Consider the following 22,166-nt stretch of genomic DNA (forward strand, 5'->3'; position numbering starts at 1 on the left):
TGGCTCTTCGGCTTTGAAACGGAGATGAGCACCGGCCCCTAGAGTCGGAATCGACTAGCACGTATGTGCGGGGGAACCTTTACCTTGACTTTACCTTTATAGTTGATGAAGAATCTCAGTTATCCAGATTAAGTTGTTTAGAAGTTACATAATGGCAACTGGATTTCTTTTTTGGTTTTTGGTTTGAAACTTTTCGCTATTCGTCCAAGTGGCTTTTTCACGAAAAGGACTCTAGTTGCCATGACTCGTATAAGTAAAATAAGTACTGATTTCCATTTGGAAGAATTTTTTGGAAGAAAGTGCCTGTGAAGGGCTAACCATCAGCATTTTGAGTTCCCATAGCTGATGTTTTTGTTACTTTTTAAGGACAGTTTGCACCATCTGTTCCCAGTTTCAGCACACAATGTATATGTGAGGTAATCATGTCAGAATTGCTAAGTTAGCTATACAATGTAAATTTGAATATTAAAAAGGTAAAGTTTTGTCTGAGGAGAAGCTTTCCCAACCAAGAACCCTCCAGTTTAGCCTTTTCAATTTAGTATCCCATGATCTAGCATTAAATCAATCCCACTGACTAGGCATTTTGTTGGAACTGTAATTCCAATATATCCCAAATGGTTGAAGAAAGTCATCCTAAAGCAGTTCTGTCATCTCCCCATGTTGCCTATAATTTGTTATCTACTATTTTAGCCTCAAAACATTGCTTGGCTAATGATGTGTATTGCTTCTGGTCTGATTTGTTTTTGTTTTGTTTTTCTTTCCAGGGGGCAGCTGCAGATGATGGCAGACTGAAGCGTGGTGATCAGATTTTAGCTGTTAATGGACAGTCTCTGGAAGGTGTGACTCATGAGCAAGCTGTAGCTATTCTGAAGTACCAAAAGGGGACAGTGACATTAACAGTGTTGCCCTGAGCTTTGCTGCAAATGCAGTTTGGGCTGGATGCAATTATTTCTGAGCATTGCTAGAGCTGCTATAAATTGGTCTACAATCCCTGTCAGATGACAACCCAACTCCAGCTAGAATTAGCATATATTATTAAGAATGTTGCTATGCAGCTACGGCCATTGTAGTGGTCCATTATGTCTTGTCATTGAAGCTATTTGTGAAAGCCTTAATCCTACAACTCATCCAGCCTGGGTTCTCTTGAATGGGCTTTTGATTCCTTCCTTTGTCCATAATTATTATCCCTTAGTAGGAAATATAATCAGGAAACTAAAATTAGCATATACTACAAGAAAGAATGTGGCTGTTTGTTGGTTCCCAGCTAATGAAGAGCTAGAAATACCAATTGACTTTTCATCTCTCTCATGGTTTGATTGTCAAACTTTTCAGCCATGCCAGAAAACATTAAAACATAATTCAATTGCGGCTTTTTCAAATAATGAAATATCAAACTTTACAGTGGGAAATTAATTGCATATGAATGTCTAATGATCAGGTGCCAACCCTCCTGTCTAATCTCTCTGGATAAATATATGTAAGTTAGTTATAACCATGACAAGTAAATTTTAAGCTTCTCCTTATTCATTTTCTGGTTTTGTGAAATCCTGCGACAGATTGGCAAGAATCTTTAGAAGTTTCGAGCTCTGTACAGCTAGTTAAATAGTGAAAATAATTTGTACCGTGTAAAGCAGGGGTGGGGAATAATAGACCTTTTATGACTTGTGGACTTCAACTCCCAGAATTCCTGATTCATGCTGGCTCAGGAATTCTGGGAGTTGAAGTCCACAAGTCATAAAAGGGGCATGGTTCCCCACCTCTAGTGTAAAGCTTAACTCCAGTGAAATGGATGAAAGTGAGCCTTAATTTGAAATTAGGGCTACTTATTGTTTATAATGATAATATTGTAATGAATTGTAAACATGATCTACCAATCTCATGATCAAATTCTGACATTCATGTCTCACCAATAAATGAAATGGCAATTTTCCATTTAAAATCCTGTAGCTTCTGTAAAACATGTTTACTGTTATGATACAATTAGAATGCAATATCATCATCTTGTTTAAAGTAAAGTATGTCTCTTTACCCAAAGGGGCATTTTCAAGAGGCAACTGGACTTTCTTGTTTTTCTCTGAAAACATTTCGCTTCTCATCCAAGAAGCTTCTTCGGCTCTGACTTGATGGTGAGGAAGCAAAGAAGCTGAAGAAGCTTCTTGGATAAGTAGCAATATGTCTTCAAAGAAAGCCCAGTTGCCTCTTGAAAAAGCACTTTTGGGACAACCGTGACCTGAGAATCACCATAGATACATGTCTCTTAACTATGCTGAGGAGAATAAGTAGTGGTCAAAAGTGAAGTGGCATGTCCTGTTAAGAATAATGTCTGTGTTTTCATATTCTGTCTTTGGATCTAGCGAATCACAAAGTGCATTAAGCTATTGGAATATAGCAATAGCTATGCATATTCCACAAACAGTGCCTGAAAGCAGATTAAAATGATTTTCAAGGGTTTCTACTCAATGTCCAAATAAGGATATTTATATGAAATGCAAGTGAAAATGGCCATGAAGAAAACTCACCAATTCTTTTTAAGACTTGAGGGCATTTAATATTGTCAAGTCACGCTTAGATTTGCACTGGATATTTATGCTTAACTTGAAGGTATAGATAGAAGATGTTAACTTCTTTAAGAATTGTGATCCAAATCCAAAAATGTATATTTTAAATGGATACAATCATCCTTTTAAATGTTATGCAAGCAGTGGGCCTTCTTTTGACAACTTTCTGATGAAGGGGATGTTGGACTTATACGCTAAAATAAAGTGCATGTTTTCTAGCTCATATGGGAGATCACCTCATTGTTGCTTATAATTTACACTTTTTACTTGTTTCATATAGTGCTGTCAAAAAATAAACAAACCAAAAACATCCCCCCCAAACTGCATTACAACCTGCAGATAAATTGGTGATGATGTGGGAAGTCAGTGCTATATGTAAACATTCAAAAGCACAATCTGCTTGGAGAATTTACATCTGTCAAGTCTTTCAGAGAGAAGCGGGAATTACTTAAGTGTGTACAGAAAAACTGTCCGATTGATTTTGCCTCAGTTGTTTAAGCAAAAATCTATGTCTTTCTGAGAGTTTATGGGTTTAGATTTTGATAATGCTGCTAATTTCTAAGAGGGGTGATGAGACTTACTGTATGTTTGTGTATAAAATAAAATGTTTTATGAATTCCAAAGATTCTTAATAAAATTCACTTGCGTGAATAATGGTGGGAAGGAATTAACGTTGCACCCATACACAGAAACATAACTATGATATTACAGATTATTTTGGTCTTTGCCAGCAAATAAACTTTAGCATGACTATACTATGGAGGAAGGATTAAAAAACCCAAGCTTGGCACAACTTTTGTATCGCTCAGACTTAAGCAAAAAAGTGTGGGAAACCTGTTGATTCTACCCAATTATTAATGCAAAGACTAAGCCATTTAGTGATATTGTTCAGAGACATTTTAGAAGAGAAGAATGTATATCCTGAAAAATGGCCTGTCCATTATATTTGATCCTAATGTATAATAAAGGACTAAAAGTATTAAAAATGACAGCCATTTGCAAAAATGGGGAAAACAAGTCAATATTGTTAGTGATTAAAAAATTATGGAAGATGATCTTGAATATTACTTATTAAGAATAGTGGGCAGTGCTAATATATTAAAATATAGGCAATATTTTCCCGAGGTCTAGCTTAAAGAAGAGGGAGGGAGATTCCACTTCTCTTTAAGTTCAGAACATAAAGTTTGAAATCAACTTACAAAGTTGTACTTGACTGTTTGTGTCTGGGTGTTATTTATTATGCCGAAGTTGGCATCAGCACAGTGGACTATGTAGCACCTCTCCTTATTGCCTTTTTCCCCAGAGTAATAAATCTAATATAAGTAAAAAAATAATAGACTTAGAACTAGCTCTGAATCATTTTCCCCTTAAATTCAAAATGGCTCCAAACAACAAGACTGGGTCCCATGCCTGCTGTCTTATTGGCTAATATGCTTGTCAAATCTTGGCTGCAAAGATTTTTTTTCTATGTTAACATTTTTCATGGGCTAGGCTGAAGCAAAACCATTGCTGTTTCTTTTTAGTTATGTTCACTTGTGGCTGTTTCGGCTATCCTTTTACCAGAGCTTCTAATTAAAAAAAATCTTAGAAAACATGTTCCTTCATTTTGTGCACCCTCTTAGTATGTGGACAATTAAATGACAGATAAATCTATCACTGCTGTGAGCTGTTATGCAAAAGGCAGACTATAAATCCAACAAAATAAATGTAAAATACAATAAAATGTGTGCGGGAGTCATTTCTAAAAGCAATTAACCAAGACTATGGCAACATTTCAAATGCTGAGGAGAAAAGTATCTATTTCTTAAATGTATACTTAGAAAAATACATTGAACTTAATAGAAAACAGGCTTTTTTTCTCCTTTATGCTTAATTCAAGTGACAGGCAAACTCTAGCCCACTTGTTCAAGTAACTTAATAAACCAAAGTTTATATTTTTCCAACTGTGTATCAAACATGATCCTCTTGCAAGTAATCAGCAATTCAGATTTCCCAGAGACATACAATCAGCATATACTGCTCTCTTAAATCTGTTAACGCTAAGCTGCTAGCTCAGTTTTCCTTTATTGTCTGTAAAGATAGACAGATGTATTATTGTTGTGTTTGGAACACCTGTTTAAAATGGCTAATTGGGAGAATAAGAAATTAGCATCTAAAACAATATTACTATAAATAATCTATAACCAAATATTGTAACGTGGGGGAGGGGTGCACCCTTGACAACTTTAAGACTTGCGGACTTCAACTCCCAGAATTCCCCAGCCATTATAGGAATTGTGGGAGTTGAAGTCCACAAGTCTTAAAGTTGCCAAGGTTGGATACCCCTGCTTTAAACTCTCTGATTCTGGCGGAAACCAGGGTCCAGGGCCTAGAAAACCTATTACTGTACTCTGGCTCTAGTTTGGCAAAAGTTGAGCAATGGAAGGGCCAACAATCCTCACTGCTGAGATTATCTGATGATAAAATCAATGGAGAAAAATTCTTTCCAAATTTCAGATTCTAAATAGTATTTTAAAAAAATAAAAGATGTTTGGAAAGTATTTTTAATTCACTGAGTTGTTTGAATACGGGAGGGGGGGTGGAACTTAATGTATATATTCAGTATATAGTGCATTTTAAATCATATATTCATTTAGCAATTTAAATTATGCTATTAAATTTAATTATGCTATTAAAAATGGAATAATGACACCATTGTCCCAAATTTCAACTGCAATTTACCTGAATTCCATACTATTAATTGAATCAAACTTGCTATCATGGAAGTGCAATATGAAAATTGAAGTAGTGTCATGATGCAATCCTCATGACATACAGTATGATTGACTGATTATTCAATACTTTATTAGATTTTTTTTAAAAAAACAATCTTGCCTTCATTACTTTATACGTTAACTCAAGGTGGCAAACATATAAAATACTTTCTATTTTCCCCACAGCAAAAACTCTGCAAGATAGGTTGGACAGAGAAAAAGATACTGGCTTCAAGGTCACCCAGCTATACCAAACCACCAAAACATTTATTTTTACCCTTATCATAGTACTATTTTTTTATTTTACTGTGTATTTTTCTCCAATATTTATGTTAAAGCACCTCTTTTGAACTTTTGGGATTAGCTGACATCTCTGCCCAATCAAGTGCTATTTAAATCCTCTGAAATAAAGACACTTTTTATATACCTTTAATATCAGTGATATGCTGAAGGTTTGTGACCTTCAGATGCATGTACTTTTTATAATTGGAGATATTAGATGAAAATAAAATGTGCACATAGATAACATACAGAATCCACATAGACATAAATTTTCAGATAGAGAAATTATCCTGTTATTTATTCCTGGAGATCTATGCCTAATGCAGAATGAAGGTCTTCAGAGAATTCAGTGCACTTAGGATCTCCATTACCAAAATTGCTGGTCTCTTATAGTTAATTTGAATAATGCCAGGTCAAAAGTAAAGACAGCTTTGTCAAACCCTCATCACAAGCACAGGCAAAAACAAAACACAAAAAAAGCAAGAATTGCGCACATTTCTATAGGGCAGAGGTTTCCAAACTTGTGGACTTCAACTCCCAGAATTCCTCAGCAGCATAGGAATTCTGGGAGTTGAAGTCCCAACGGTCTTAAAGTTGCCAAGTTTGCGAGACCCCTGCTCTAGGGAATTCTTAGTGTCAGGATTTGGAGTTAAGATACAAAATCATGGAAGCTGCATTAGGGTATGCAACTGCCATTTCTTAGTTGCTGGCTGAGGAATTCTGGGAGCTGAAGTCCACAGGTCTTAAAGTTGTCAAGGTTGCAGACCCCTGGTATAGACTTTAAATTTGTGAATCTCTTTTTCACTGAACATTGTGCATCCTGGACTACAAACTCCTGCCTTATCTCATTTATATCCAACGTTGGGTTACCTTCCCAACTCCCCACATTCTCTCATATCACATACTGTATCTGCTGCCTTTTAAGTTACCTTTGGGCTTCAGGATAGCTTTTCAGGGAAATTCCATGCATAACAGGCTCAGATGTTTTGTATTATTTTCCCAACCCACCTCCAGGGCTTTTTTAAGGTTAGCAATTTGACTTCGTTCCAGTTCATTTACAGTTTTTTTCCTCAAGCAACTTTAATACTTTTTTTAAAAAAAAATCAAGAAATGGAGGCAGCTTATATATTTTTGAGTTGAAGTACCTTTGGAGCAGGTTTTGGAACAATGGGATTAATTAAATGTAAAGATTCCCACTAACTTTGGACTTGGCTTAACTGGAGCTGTTATTTAAAATACAATAAAAAATCCTTATTTTTATGCCACCCCGACTGATGATCTATTAGCCTACTAGCTTACCATTTTCATTTCAACTTGCCCAGCTGCCTTTCAAATGACAGTGATCAAGTTTCAGCAGACCTTCCTATTTCCTAGGAATTTCTGTTTTCGGAAAGGCAAGCAGATGGTAATTTGCTTCCATTATATGCGGAGGCATCTGCCCTGTTAGCCTGCTCAAGGGAAAGGGATCTGGCATATTATATACTGAATACATATGGGAAAGAGTGGATGAAAATTGTAGGGGGCCAGGTGTGTAAGGGGGCAAAGAATGTAAAGTCATAGCTTGCATATTCCCTGTGATCAAGATTTTTTAGGGAGGAGTGTGGGTTTTAAGGAGAGGGTAAGCAGATGACTAGAGCAGGGTCAGGCCTAGTTAGTATTTGGATGTAGTGAAACAGTTGAAGTTGGGGGAAAAACATACCTGGAATGGCAAAAGGAATTGTTGCTAAAGGTATTCTTTAAAACCCCAATTCCTGAGTAGATTAGAGGTATGGGAGCTGAGCGGCAGGAAGTGGAACTAGTGGCAGCATGTGATCCAACATTGCTTCCCACAACCAGACTGATGAGGGTCATACCTTCTTCCCCTCAGCTGTTCCAGGAGGGCAGCAATTGTACCTTACACTTAGTCCCTAGCACTTGGACTGGCATCACCAGGTTTAAGGGTGCTGCCTGCCAGGAACCCTCAAAGGCTGTGTGAAGAGACAGAGAGACTTACTCTGAGCCAGTTTTTGCTTGTTGGTGTAAGAGAAGAGGCTGAGCTGGAAGGTGGAGTTAAATATGTCATCAGTTTAGAGTCCTTGTGTTGCCACAACAGACCCCCAAGAAGGGCTTCCTATGAATTCCGTGGACTCTTATCTAACACCATTAGCGGATTAGATTCTTAAATTAGAAGTTGCAGTAATAAATTCTTCTGTGCTTCGAACTCAATGAATGCTTGTGGTTATTTGTGCCTGAGAACTGGCCTTGAAATACACCAGTTGTGGTCCTCTGTTTCAAAAAAATTGAACTGATTTTGCTGATGTGGCTGGGTAACATTATTGTGTGTTACCATGAAAACTTGGTGGGCATGCCCGTAAGTCATCAGATATTGGGTTTGAGGGTAAATGTATTGCTTAAAAAATATATAAAGCTATTTTAGCCTTTACTATTTTTCTGAGTTTTCTGGGCCTAAACAGACCACATAGAAGCAACCACATAGAGAGATTTTCTCCAGGAGTTGGTTGCTTGCCTTGCCTTAAAAGGACTAAATAATCTGTGATGTGAGAAATGTGAAGAATTCAAAGGGAAGAAGATGAGAAAAATAAGTCTGCAAAAGCATTTGATGCCCACTAAAAAAAAAAATTATGCCCCTCTGTTGCTGTAAGGACAGACACTGCAGTCTCATAGGACAGAGAATGAGAAAAACAAGAATGGGACCAAGGAATAAATAAGAAAGGCCAGAAATGTTGCTTGCATTTAGTTGGGTCAAATGCCCAGCCTTGCAAAGGCAGAAATTTATTCTTGTTTGATGACATTTTCAGAAGCTATCCTAGGAATAGCCTGGTTGTCAGAACACAACTTGGATAACTCTTCACATTCACTTCCCACTTCTGAAACAACTCAGCAGTGTTTCTTGACTGACTCTGATATCTTATTCTAAAGCCATTTCTCTTCTGTGAAATTTTACCCTTACTTTTAGCCAATTTATCTGTCTTAGCATTCTGCCACATCAGCAAGAAATATGTGAAATATAAACCATTAATGCCTTTCCTCTTATTTATTCTTTTGGGGAGCTTGTAAAAAATGAATGTGGGCTTTGAAAAATATACAGAATGCAGAATAACAGAGTTGGCTGGCACCTTGGAGTCTTCTAGTCCAGCCCCTGCCCTGCCAAAGCAGGAGACCCTATAACATTTCAGACAAATAGTTGTCCCATCTCTTCTTAAAAACCTGCAATGATGGTGCACCCACAACTTCAAAGGTAATCTGTTCCTTTGGGTAACTGTTGTCACTTTCAGGAAATTTCTCCTTATTTCTAGGTTGAATCTCTCCTTGATTATTTTCCATCCATTGCTTCTCGTCCTTCAGATGCTTTGGAGAATAGGCTGACCCCCTCTTATCTGTGGCAGCCCCTTAAATACTGGAACACCGCTATCATGTCACCCATAGTCCTTCTCTTCATTAGACTAGACATTACTATACAGATACATTTCTAACATGCAAATGGCAGCATAATGTCAATTCTTCCAGGGAAGTTCTTTGTGAATATAGATGATTTTTATTTATTGTAATAGTCATATGCTACTTTTTTATTTTTAAAAAAATAAGCCATGTGGCTTCCAATTACCTGTTTCAGACACAAAAATAAAATTAGTAAATACAACTAAATAACAGATTGCTTAGAACACTTTCTACTCCCTTTCAAGGGATTTTGTTCAGAGTTGTACAAAATGTACTGACAGACAAAAGTTATAAATTTAAAAATAGAGGAAAAAGTAAAGTAACTGGAGTAAGAATTGTTGAAGAAGTTTTAAATAATTCTCACATTAAAGTAGCGGTAATCCTTCTATAGCAACCACAAATGGGACTGGCAGTTTGGCCATTAAGTGAAGCAGTTACTAAATGAAACTGTGATGGTGCTTATAATCTTACTCCAGTCTTCCTTTGCCTTACAGACCTGCAAAGGTTGTAAATTCAAGGACTGGTTGCAAAGTTACTTATTTATCATTGTTGTAACTTTGAACAGACATTAAACAAAGCCTACAAGCACTTATTCAGAAGGTTATATAACAACCTGGTATAACTAATCATCAGTTTCTTGAAGATATATGCAGTCTTTCAGCTTCTGTATTGCCACTTTATTAAAATAATTTAAAGATTTGTTCTTACATATCATTTATTTATTTATTTATTTTATTAATTAAATTTCTATACCGCCCTATTCCCGAAGGACTCAGGGCGGTTTACAGGGCAGAATAAAATACAATATAAAAATAATATAGAATTAAAATACATTAAATTAATTAAGCCCAATTAAAACATTTAAAAAGCTAAAACCCCTTCAGTCCAGGCCTGATAGATCGAAAAACCAGGTTTTCAGGTCCCGGCAAAACGAACGCAGATCGGGGGTGGTCCTATGTTCCACGGGTAAATCATTCCAGAGGGCAGGCGTGCCCACAGAGAATGCTCTTCCCCTAGGAATAACCCACCGGCATTCCCTAACCGGCGGTATCCTGAGAAGGCCCTCCCTGTGGAAGCGCATGGGACGAAGGGAGCTTGATGCCGGCAGCAGGTGTTCCCTCAGATAACCCAGACCCAAGCCATTAAGCAAGGCTTTATAGGTCATCACCAGCACCTTGAATCTCACCCGAAGGGCAACCGGAAGCCAATGCAGCTTGCGGAGTAGAGGTGTTACATGGGAGTATCGGAAAGCCCCCATCACAACTCGCGCGGCCGCATTCTGCACCAGTTGAAGCCTCCGAGTGGTCCTCAAGGGCAGCCCCATGTAGAGAGTGTTGCAGTAGTCTAAATGGGAGGTCACGAGCGCATGAGTGACTGTGCGTAGGGCATCTCAGTCCAGATAGGGTCGCAACTGGCGCACCAGGCGAACCTGGGCAAAAGCCCCCCTGGTCACGGCTCCTATATGATCTTCTAAACTGAGCCATGAATCCAGGAGGACCCCCAAGTTGCGAGCCCTATCAACGGGGGGTAACACCTCACCCCCCATAGTTAACGATGGACAAAACTGGTTTTCCCAAGATGCCGGTATGCACAGCCACTCAGTCTTGGCAGGATTGAGTCGGAGCCTGTTTCTCCCCATCCAGACCTGAACCGCCTCCAGACAACGGGACATCACATTGAGGGCATCACTGAGTTGGTTCGGGGTGGAAAGAAAAAGTTGGGTATCATCAGCGTACTGATGATACCCCACCCCAAAACCACAAATGATCTCACCCAGCGGCTTCATATAGATGTTGAACAGGAGGGGAGAGAGGACCGACCCCTGAGGAACTCCACAAACGAGAGGCCTCAGGGCGGACCTCTGCCTTCCCGTCAACACCGACTGCGAATGGCTCAGGAGGTAGGAGGAGAACCACTGTAAAACAGTGCCCCCCACTCCCAACCCCCTGAGATGTCGCAGCAGGATACCATGGTCAATGGTATCAAAAGCTGCTGAGAGATCTAAAAGGACTAGGACAGAGGAGCAGCCCCTGTCCCGAGCCCGCCAGAGATCATTCATCAGTGCGACCAATGCCGTCTCCGTGCTGTACCCGGGCCTGAAACCCGATTGGTAAAGGTCCAGGTAATCAGTTTCCTCCAGGAACAGAGGAAGCTGATGCGCCACCACACTCTCAACAACCTTTGCCAAAAAGCGAAGGTTGGAGACCGGACGGTAGTTATTTAAAACAGCCGGGTCCAGGGCAGGCTTCTTGAGAAGGGGTCTCACCACCGCCTCCTTCAAGGCGGCAGGAAAGACACCCTCACTCAAAGAGGCAGATTTCACTGCCTGGAACCAGCCTCGTTTCTCCTCCCGAGCTGAATAAACCAGCCAGGAGGGGCACGGGTCCAATAAACAGGTGGTAGAGCTCAGCCTCCCCATAATCCTGTCCACCTCCTCGGGAGTCACAGGATCAAACTCAGTCCAGATAATACTACTCTCAAGACCGCTCGATTCCTCCCCGTCAGACTCTGCCCAGTCAGCGTTCAACCTGGTCCAAATCTGAGCAATTTTGTCTGCCAGATGCTGGCTGAACTCCTTGGCCCGCCCCTGCAAGGGCTCCTCCCTCACCTTCTGATTAAGGAGGGAACGAGTTACCCTAAACAGGGTGGCCGGGCGATTATCTGCGGACACGATGAGGGCCGCGAAGTGATTAGACTTCGCCGTCCTCATCGCCGCAAGATAAGACCTAATAAAAGATCTTAGCCGCAATCGGTCAGATTCAGATCAACTGGATCTCCAACAGCTTTCCAGACTCCGTCTCTGACACTTCATCTCCCGTAGCTCCACAAAAAACCATGGTAGATGCAGGTTTGTTCTTTTAATTTTTTCTATGTATTTTTGGTATGCACTGTGGTTTATTTCTTCCTTTTTACACACAGTTTATAGAAATATTTTCCATTTTAATATTTATAATGTAGTAAAAATATTTTAAGGGACGCGGTGGCTCAGTGGGTTAGGACACTGAACTTGTCGATCAGAAGGTCAGCAGTTTGGCGGGTCGAATCCCGAGTGCCGTGTAACAGAGTGAGCGCCTGTTACTCGTCCCAGCTTCTGCCAACCTAGCAGTTCAAAAGCACATAAAAATGCAAATAGAAAAATAGGGACCACTACGGTGGGAAGGTAACAGCCTCCGTGCGCCTTTGGCGTCTAGTCATGCCGGCCACATGACCACGGAGATGTCCTCGGACAAGCGCTGGCTCTTCGGCTTTGAAACGGAGATGAGCACCGGCCCCTAGAGTTGGAAACGACTAGCACGTATGTGTGGGGGAACATTTACCTTTTAATAATATTTTAAATTATAGATGTAAATTATAGGCATAAAGGTAAGAATGTACTTTATCTTACTTTTAACAATCACAACAGGCACTAGCTTTTCTGAAGGAGAATATGCGGTTTTGTTTTCCATGCCAGTTAACTAATTGTAGTCACTTAACTAATTGTAGACTTTTTGACTCCCTGGATATCCCTAGTTTTCAACACAGTGGATACAAGATACAGAAAATGTGTAATGATGTTTGTGTTTGTGTGTCTCTGTATAGATAGATATAGATATATAGATATATAGATATATATTTCATATTCTCATTCCACTAAGATGTCAATAGATGGAGCAGTTGACATTATGTACTCCATTCATGTTAAGAACAGATGTTTTAAAAGAACCGTCTGTTGAATATGAATACATGTCCTTTTTTTTCTTTTCCTTTTTTAAAAAATTATTTCCTAGAAGAGTATTTGCCGGGCAAGTCTGCAAGTCAAGCAGAGTTATTTGCCTAGGGTGGCTAGATAAATTTCCTAAATAAATAAAAATACAAAGAGTGCGCCTATATGTCAAAATGAATTAGAATATTGGTTTAATTCTCTGACTCTGGGAGCTGTATTTTAAATCTACTTCAATGCTAAGTAATAGCAAGGACAAAAAAAGTACAGGTAGTCCTCAACGTGCAAACACAGTCGAGCCCAAAATGTATGTTGCTAAGTGAGACATTTGTTAAGTGAGTTTTGCCCCATTTTACAACCTGCCTTGCCACAGTTGTTAAGTGAATCATTGTAGCTGTAACGTTGTTAAGTGAATCTGGTTTCCCCACTGACTTTGCTTGTCAGAAGGTCACCAAAGCTGATCACATGACCCCTGGACATTGCAACTGCCATAAATACTATCCAGTTGCTAAGCATCTGAATTTTGATCACGGATGCTGCAAATGTCGTAAGGGATCAGGGATGCTGCAAATGTCGTAAGTGTGAAAAATGGTCCTAAGTGACTTTTTCCAGTGCTGTTATAGCTTTGAACGGTCACTAAATGAACTCTTGTAAGTTGAGGACTACCTGTATATGCAATTTAGATTTCCTTTCATTATTTATCTCCCATTTATTCAGTCAAATACTATGGTGTTCTCAAGCGGAAATACCAAACTGTTAAACGTGAATCAGCGGAAAGTAGAAGACCAACTCCTTTTTAAAGGTGGAGAATATATCTCTGAATGAAAAAAAGGGGGGGGGAGGAAGTCACGGCGGTCCATGCTAATTTTGAAAACTCGGTGGGCATCCATGGCGATAAGCGGGGAATGACACATGCAACATGATGCCATAATCCAGATGGCACATCTGGTATCATCACAAATAGCTCCTTAGCATCTCAAAAGAGGAAGGAATGGAATAGACTCTTTTCTGAAGGAACTGGCAAGTAAGATTCAGGAGACTAAGAAAAAATAATTTGGGAACCATTTTTCCAAGTATTTATGGCTCTCAGAAATATTTTATTTATTTATTTTAATTCCATTTATATCCCGCCCTTCTCCGAAGACTCAGGGCGGCTTACAAGCTTAGCAGTAGCCTTCATTCTATGTATATGCCTGCTTATTAGGGCTTTCACACCCACCCCCCAAGCGGCATCATTACAAAGTCAGCTTAATTGCCCCCAACAATCTGGGTCCTCATTTTACCTACCTCGGAAGGATGGAAGGGTTATATGCATGATCAGAGCCATATTTTTCAACATTCCTCTGTTCACCTCGCAGTATTCTGGGTTACATGTAGTCCTCGACATATCTTGTTTTCAGTGACCGTTGGAAGTCACAAAGGTATTGAAAAAAGGGGACTTATGACTGCTTTCACACTTGGGACTGTTGCACAATTCCCACAATCACATGTTCAAAATTTGAGTTTTTTTTAGCAACTGGCATGTATTTATGATAGTTGTACTGTCCCTTGGGCATGTGGTCACCATTTATAACCTTCCCAGTTGGCTTCCAATAAGAAAACCAAAGGGGAAACCAGATATGCTTAACAACTTCAGTACCGTAATTTGCTTAGCAACTGTAGTAAAAAAAAGTCATAAAATGGAGCGCAAGTTACTTAATCACTGCTTAGCTTAGCAATGGAAATTTTGGGCTCAGTTGTGGTCGTAGGTCGAGGACTACCTGCATTCTGAACAATAGTCCATTGTTTGCTTGCTCAGTGAATCCAGAAATCCTCTCTGAATTGATCCAAGAATCTCCTCTCTTTATTCCATGTAGAAGGCTTAATAGATAAGCGGCTCAATTTAATGTTTGAGGGCTGAAGGCCATTTGAGAGATAGACCTCCAGACTTGAATGACCCTTACCTTGGTCCTTGAACAACTTGCCACTATAGGTTCCTCATTCTCGTGGTTTGTTGAGTCTACGTGTGTAATGTGGGTGCATGCATATGAAGGAACATATACATGAAACTCCCCTTCATGGATTACTGCCTTGTCGTGGCAAAGGGGTTTGCGTAATTTAATGAAGCTATGAGCTATGCCGTGGAGGGACACCCAAGACGGACAGGTCATAGCAGAGAGTTCTGACAAAACGTGATCCACTGGAGAAGGAAATGGCAACCCACTCCAGTATCTTTGCCGTGAAAACCCCATGGACAGTACCAAAAGGAAAAAAGATATGACGCTGGAAGATGAGCCCCTCAGGTCGGAAAGCATCCAATATGCTACTGGGGAAGAGCAGAGGGCTAGTACTAGTAGCACCAGAAAGAATGAAGCGACTGGGCCAAAGCCGAAAGGACACTCAGCTGTGGATGTATCTGGTGGTGAAAGGAAAGTCCGATGCTGTAAAGATTTTTTCTCCATAGGAACCTGGAATGTAAGATCCATGAATCAAGGAAAGATGAACGTGGTCAAACAAGAGAGAACAAGATTGAACATTGACAACTTAGGAATCAGTGAACTAAAATGGACAGGAATGGGTAAACTTAATTCAGATGACCATCAGGTATACTACTGTGGGCAAGAATCCCTCAGAAGAAATGGAGTAGCCTTCATAGTCAATAAAAGAGTAGGAAAAGCAATACTGGGATACAATCCTCAAAATGACAGAATGATCTTAGTTCGAATCCAAGGCAAACCATTCAATATCACAGTAGTCCAAGTCTATGCCCCAACCACCAGTGCTGAAGAGGATGAAATTGACCGGTTCTATGAAGCCCTACAGCACCTTATAAAACTAACACCAAAGAGTGAGGTCCTTATCATTATGGGGGATTGGAATGCTAAAGTAGGAAGCCAAAAGATAACTGGAATAACAGGCAAGTTTGGCCTTGGAGTACAAAATGAAGCAGGGCACAGGCTGATAGAATTTTGTCAAGAGAATACGATGGTCATAGCAAACACTCTTTTCCAGCAACCCAAGAGACGGCTCTACACATGGACATCACCAGACAGTCAACACAGAAATCCGATTGACTATGTGCTCTGCAGCCAAAGATGGAGAAGCTCTATACAGTCAGTAAAAACAAGACCAAGAGCTGACTATGGCTCAGACCATGAGCTTCTCATTGCAGAATTTAGGCTTAAACTGAAGAAAGTAGGGAAAAGCACTAGGCCACTCAGATATGAACTAAATCATATCCCTGACAAATATACAGTAGAGTCGACAAATAGATTTAAGGAATTAGATCTGAAAGACAGCATGCCTGAAGAACTACGGATGGACGTTTGCAACATTGTACAAGAAGTAGCAACTAAAGCCATCCCAAAGAAAAAGAAATACAAGAAAGCAAAATGGCTATCTGAGGAAGCTTTGCAAATAGCTGAGGAAAGGAGGGAAGTGAAAGGCAAGGGAGAAAAAGAAAGATACACCCAATTGAATGCAGAATTCCAGAGAATAGCTAGAAGAGATAAGAATACCTTCTTAAATGAACAGTGCAAAGAAATAGAAGAAAACAATAGAATAGGGAGGACTAGAGATCTCCTCAAGAAAATTGGAGAGATGAAGAGAACATTTCATGCAAAAATGGGCATAATGACCAAAATGGCAGGGAACTAAAAGAGGCAGAAGAGATTAAGAAGAGGTGGCAAAATTACACAGAAGTACTATACAAGAACGAGCTTAACATCCCTGATAACCACAATGAGGTGGTCACTGACCTCGAGCCAGACATACTAGAATGTGAAGTGAAATAGACCTTAGGAAAGCTGATCAACAACAAATCTAGTGGAGGTGACAGTATTGGGAAAGGAGTCAGGTAAGGCTGTATACTGTCGCCCTGCCTGTTTAACTTATATGCAGAGCACATCATGAGAAAGGCAGGGCTAGATGAATCAAAAGTTGGAATTAAAATTGCCGGGAGAAATATCAACAACCTAAGATATGCAAATGATACCACTCTAATGGCAGAAAGTGAAGAGGAACGAAAGAGCCTCTTGTTACGAGTGAAGAAGGAGAGTGCAAAAGTTGGGTTGAAACTAAACATTAAGAAAACCAAGATCATGGCATCCGACCCTCTCAGTTCCTGGCAAATAGATGGGGAAGAAATGGAGGTAGTGACAGATTTTATTTTCCTGGGCTCCATGATCACCGCAGACGTGGACTGCAGCCAAGAAATTAAAAGACGCTCGCTCCTGGGGGGGAAAGCCATGGCAAATCTAGACAGCACACTAAAAAGCACAGACATCACCCTGCAAACAAAAGTGCATATAGTCAAGGCTATGGTCTTCCCAATTGCAATGTATGGCAGTGAAAGTTGGACCATAAGAAAGGCTGAGCGCCAAAGAATTGAGGCCTTTGAACTATGGTGCTGGAGAAGACTCCTGCAAGTTCCTTGCACTGCAAGGTGATCAAACCAGTCAGTCCTAGAGGAGATCAACCCTGATTGCTCTTTAGAAGGCCAGATCCTGTAGTTGAAACTCAAATACTTTGGCCACCTAACAAGAAGGAAGGACTCACTGGAGAAGAGCCTAATGCTGGGAAAGGTTGAGGGCAAGAGAAGAAGGGGATGACAGAGAATGAGGTGGCTGGATGGAGTCACTGAAGCAGTAGGCGTGAGCCTAAATGGACTCCAGAAGATGGTAAAGAACAGGAAGGCCTGGAGGAACGTTGTCCATGGGGTCGCAATGGGTCAGACATGACTTCGCAACTAACAACAACAAAATACATAAAACTACAATGTGTGTAGTTTCAAGTACCTCTTCTTTCCAAGGTTTAAGTCTTGGGGATGCTGAATTATTGTGCAAACAACAACTGTCAGCTGGCAACAAGCTTTAATTTTCTCTCTGGTTGCACATGAGCTTTGGAAGAGTCTAGTGAAAGAAGATAATCATGGGTTTCTCTGTTGTCAGTTAACACCTTAACTATTAAATAACATTGGCTCCCGTTATCTTTCATTGGATAAATTCTTTTTTGCCTTTTATTATATAGTCTAGCTCAGGAATGTCCAACCTTGGCAATTTTAAGACTTGTGGATTTCAATTCTCCAGAATTCCCAAGCCAGCCGTTGAAGTCCACAGGTCTCAAAGTTGCCAGGCTTGGACACTTTAGATGATGATAGGAGAAGACACAAAAAATGTATATAAAATATCCTGTTAACCAAATGCATCTCTCCATTAAAAACTATTGCACATTGATTTTTATAGTTGAGAGAAACCAAATAAATTAAATGATCACATTTTAGTAGTGACTTTGAAATAGGACTTAGGGAGATTTTTAATGTTTATGTCTTTTTATTCCACTGTGCTTACTCACGGGTAGTTACAAATAGTAAACATCTTCCAGGATATGTAAATATCATTTTCATCATTTCACTGGACTCTTCAAAGTTTGAAAGTTACTGCTTTTCATGATTATAAGGACACCATGACCTTAGCATGCATCATATATATTTAAATAGATTAGAATTAAGAATTGCTTCATATTTTCAGGAGGTGAGGCTAACTGCAATATCCAATAATTTCTTTGACATGTCTATGAAGTATAATTCTCAGGAAAAGATATTTTACAGTTTATATCTACTGTAGTTATAATGAATGTGAGGAGTGGGAATATAAATTTTTCCTGGTTTCTACAGAGAGCTGATTTGAGCCAGAACAAGCTAGACTGCATCAGCTGGACCATGTTTTGATTCAGTAAAAAGCAGTTTCCCTAAGATTTTGCACCACATTGTCTTATATGATTTGCAAATATATGCAGCCAGTGGTGGGATTCAGCTGGTTCGCACCACTTCAGCAGAACTGGTAGCTAATTTTTTGTTGCCCAGGCCCAGAATGGACTTCCGGAAATGGCATCCACACAGAGAATCGGTTGTTCACATATTTGAATCCCACCACTGTATGCAACTTACTTGCAGTGAAAATGTCAACTCTACAATGAGCCTAGGTGCAGCCAATTCACAAGCCTCGGACTTCTGCTTTATTCGTCTCTGTCTATTGGAACCATGACAGAAAAACTAGGTTGTCCACAACCTCCAGAGCAAATTCTTAGCAACATGTGGTCTTCAGGTAGGAGGATAACGTCGCTAATGGCTTTCTTGTCCTTTACTTCTAGCAAGAAAGAGTCTCTTTTGAGCCAAGACATTGTGCTAAATTCATTTGAGTGCTCCATCTGTAGTACTCTGTCTGCTGAAGGCTGGTTCCAATGCGCAAATTACCACCATGTGTTAGCTTCCAAAGCTTTACGGGTGTGCTTGTGAGAACTAGCTTTCATCTTCTTGATAATTGGAAGATTGATCAATCTATCTATATCACTGACCATGTACAAAAAGATTGAGTCAAAGCTCTTAAAACCAAACTCCTCATACTAGCAAAGCGGGGGAATTCTGGGAGTTGAAGTCCACACACTTTCAAGCATCAAACGTTGAGAAACACTGCTTCACATCATTCTGTTAGATAGAATGAACCATGATAAAAAAAGTTGCCTGAATATTGCAGCTGCTGAAGACATGTAGAAAATTGCTCAAGGTCTCCTGTCATTTTGCTGTTGTATCTTGAGAGGAAAGAATGCTGCCTTCTGTTTTAAAATATACAGGGAAGAGTGAGGCCAGCTACTTTGTTTATTTTTAAGTTAGAGGGCCTCTGGGGTGTTTTTTTCCTTGGAGGTTTTGAGTCAAAGAGACCGCACATTAAGCCATGGATTGGATGCTTGCATTCTTCACATATCTTAGAGCTTATATCATGACAACTTGCTGGATGAATCTGCCCTTAACAATTTTAAATAGGTTGTCCGTGCTTTTACTATACCTCTTTAAGGTACATGAATGCTGCACGTTTTTTTAAAAAAATTGCTTGTTTCAAAACTAGTCTTTTAACCACCAGGCTGCTTCTGATAAAACTTTTAGTACTCAGATACAGCTTTTGAACTAAAAAAAAATGAATATATTTTGCATCACATATAAAACATACAACTGTAAAGTATAGCTTTATACCCTGACAAAAAAGTTGCCTTCAAATATTATATTGTAAACAGACTTATAATCAAGGCTCACATTTGTAAGTGTTGTTTTCTAAAACATTTTTATATGCATGTATGTATTTTATTACACACATAGCAGTTTTAATCTGTAACTTTTCTTGGTTATTTACTTTTTTAAAAAAACCAAACATGATTATTGCTGTTGTTTAACCTTTACATTGAAGTGAGGGTTGACATGAGGATTCAAAAGGTGAAATTTAATGTAGTGATTAAGAAATAAATTTTTTAAAAAGCAGAAAAAATGTGGTCATTAGAAAAAACATTCAAGCAGACCTCCTCTTTGTTCTTTGTTTCTCCTTATTTTTTATTTTTATACTATGCCTTAAACTTCTGCAACTATTATTTGTTTTCATTTAAATTGTTTTAATTTAAATTATTATTTAAAATGTTTTCTCTTTTTCTTCAAAAATGTTAAGTGTTTTAATTTATCTTGCTGTGTAATACATTGTATATAATGGGATATAATAACAACAATAATAACAATTATTATTATTATTATTATTATTATTATTATTATTATTATTATTGGAATAATAGTTGGAGGGGACCTTGGAGGTCATCTAGTCCAATCCCCTGCTCAGGCAGGAAACCCTATACCATTTCAGGCAAATGGCTGTCCAGTCTCTTCTTAAAAACTTCCAGTGTTGGAGCATTCACCACTTCTGGAGGCAGGTTGTTCCACTGGTTAATTGTTCTGTCAGGATGTTTCTCCTTAGTTCTAGGTTGCTTCTCTCCTTGACTAGTTTCCATCCATTGCTTCTTGTCCTGCTTTCAGGTGTTTTGGAGAATAGCTTGACTCCCTCTTCTTTGTGGCAGCCCCTGAGATATTGGAACACTGCTATCATGTCACCCCTCACTCTTCTCTTTGTTAAACTACACATACCCAATTCCAGTAACCATTCCCTATATGTTTTAGCCTCCAGTCCCCCAATCATCTTTGTTGCTCTTCTCTGTACCCTTTGTAGAGTTTCGACATCTTTTTTACATCGTGGTGACCAAAACTGGATACAGTATTCCAGGTGTGGCCTTACCAAAGCATTGTAAAGTGGTTTTAGTACTTCACTTGATCTTGATTCTATCCCTCTGTTAATGCAGCCTAGCACTGTGTTGGCTTTTTTGGCAGCTGCAGCACACTGCTGGCTCATATTGAAATGATGGTCTACTAGACTCCGAGATCCCTCTCACAGTTACTACTATTGAGCAAGGTACCACCTATACTATACCTGTGCATTTGATTTTTCCTGCCTACATGTAGAACCTTACTTTTTTCACCATTGAATTTCATTTTGTTTGATAGCGCCCAGTGTTCGACTTGAATTTGGTTAGTCTTTTATTATGAGTACATAGAGTTGATTTTTCCATTGCTGCATATTCTCCAATTTTGGTTCTTGTACTGTAAGCAAGATTTTCACTTGTGTCAGATCGATTTTTTGCCACTGTCAGCATATATCTTAACTGGTTCTGATGCTTTTCATTTATCCTCCCTGAGGTCATACCTTACAAAAATATTTCTGATTTCAATTCATATTTTTCCTCAAAATTTTATGGCTGCTTTGTTGAAACATCCTACTTTGCAAGATGAGATTATGGGGATACAGCTAGATGAGATATAAAGGGATGCAATAAACAAAAAATACTATATTGTATTTAGTCATAATGATAATTGTAGTATAGTATATTTATGTAGACTGTTACACCCTTATAGGCATTTAAATTTGTGTTATTAAAAAAAACTGCTAGCAATTTAATTAATTAATTAATTAATTGGAAAGATTTAAATGTTCCCCTTCTATAAACCCTTCTAAAGGAAGTGAGTTTTTAAAAACAAAACAAGGTAAAACACAACTTTAAAAAAAAGCCGTAGAGAAACAGAAAAACAATTTCTAGTTCAGTTACCGTTATTCATTTTTTGTAGGTAGTAATGGCCACCCAGGCTGTTGTTTTTCTCAACATGGATTAAGCATGTTCCGGAACCTTCCCTTGAACTATTCAGCAACTGGCAACATACATCAAGAATAACAGGGAGAGTTCCTTTGAGTTTTTGGTAAAAAGGATGTGTTTATCTGTGGAAAGCAGGTGGATGAAGTAAAGCGGTGAAAAAGCAATGCAAACTGTCTCAATGTATAACATACTTTCCGTCCAGATATGCGCTTATGGCCAAGGAATGCGGCAGCTTTTTATAACTCTTAGTCAAACCCACAGCATATTTTGCCCAGTTCTTTCGTTCCAATGGCAGCAGCTGTTCAAATGGATAAATATGTCATATATTCGACATCCTTGAAATAGCTGTTACTGCTCTCTTATTTTTTGTCCAACACTCAATCATTTTGTCAGTGTGTGCAGGGTGTTATTCTTCTTTTTCCTAGCTGATGGCTTGTTGCC

General features: G+C 39.2%; 1 protein-coding gene across 1 annotated transcript in view; it reads left to right on the forward strand.

Annotated features, from left to right (window-relative positions):
• PATJ (PATJ crumbs cell polarity complex component) overlaps nt 1-3,183 on the forward strand; it is a 168,411-nt gene extending 165,228 nt beyond the window's left edge. The window contains exon 45 of the mRNA XM_083359895.1: nt 765-3,183. Coding sequence (XP_083216021.1) covers nt 765-911 — 147 coding nt within the window. The 3' untranslated portion in view covers nt 912-3,183. The remainder of the gene's footprint in view (nt 1-764) is intronic.
• The last annotated feature ends 18,983 nt before the right edge of the window (nt 3,184-22,166 follow it).

Source organism: Vipera ursinii (genome assembly GCF_947247035.1).
Source record: "Vipera ursinii genome assembly, chromosome: 3".
In the NCBI taxonomy this organism is placed as follows: domain Eukaryota; kingdom Metazoa; phylum Chordata; class Lepidosauria; order Squamata; family Viperidae; genus Vipera; species Vipera ursinii.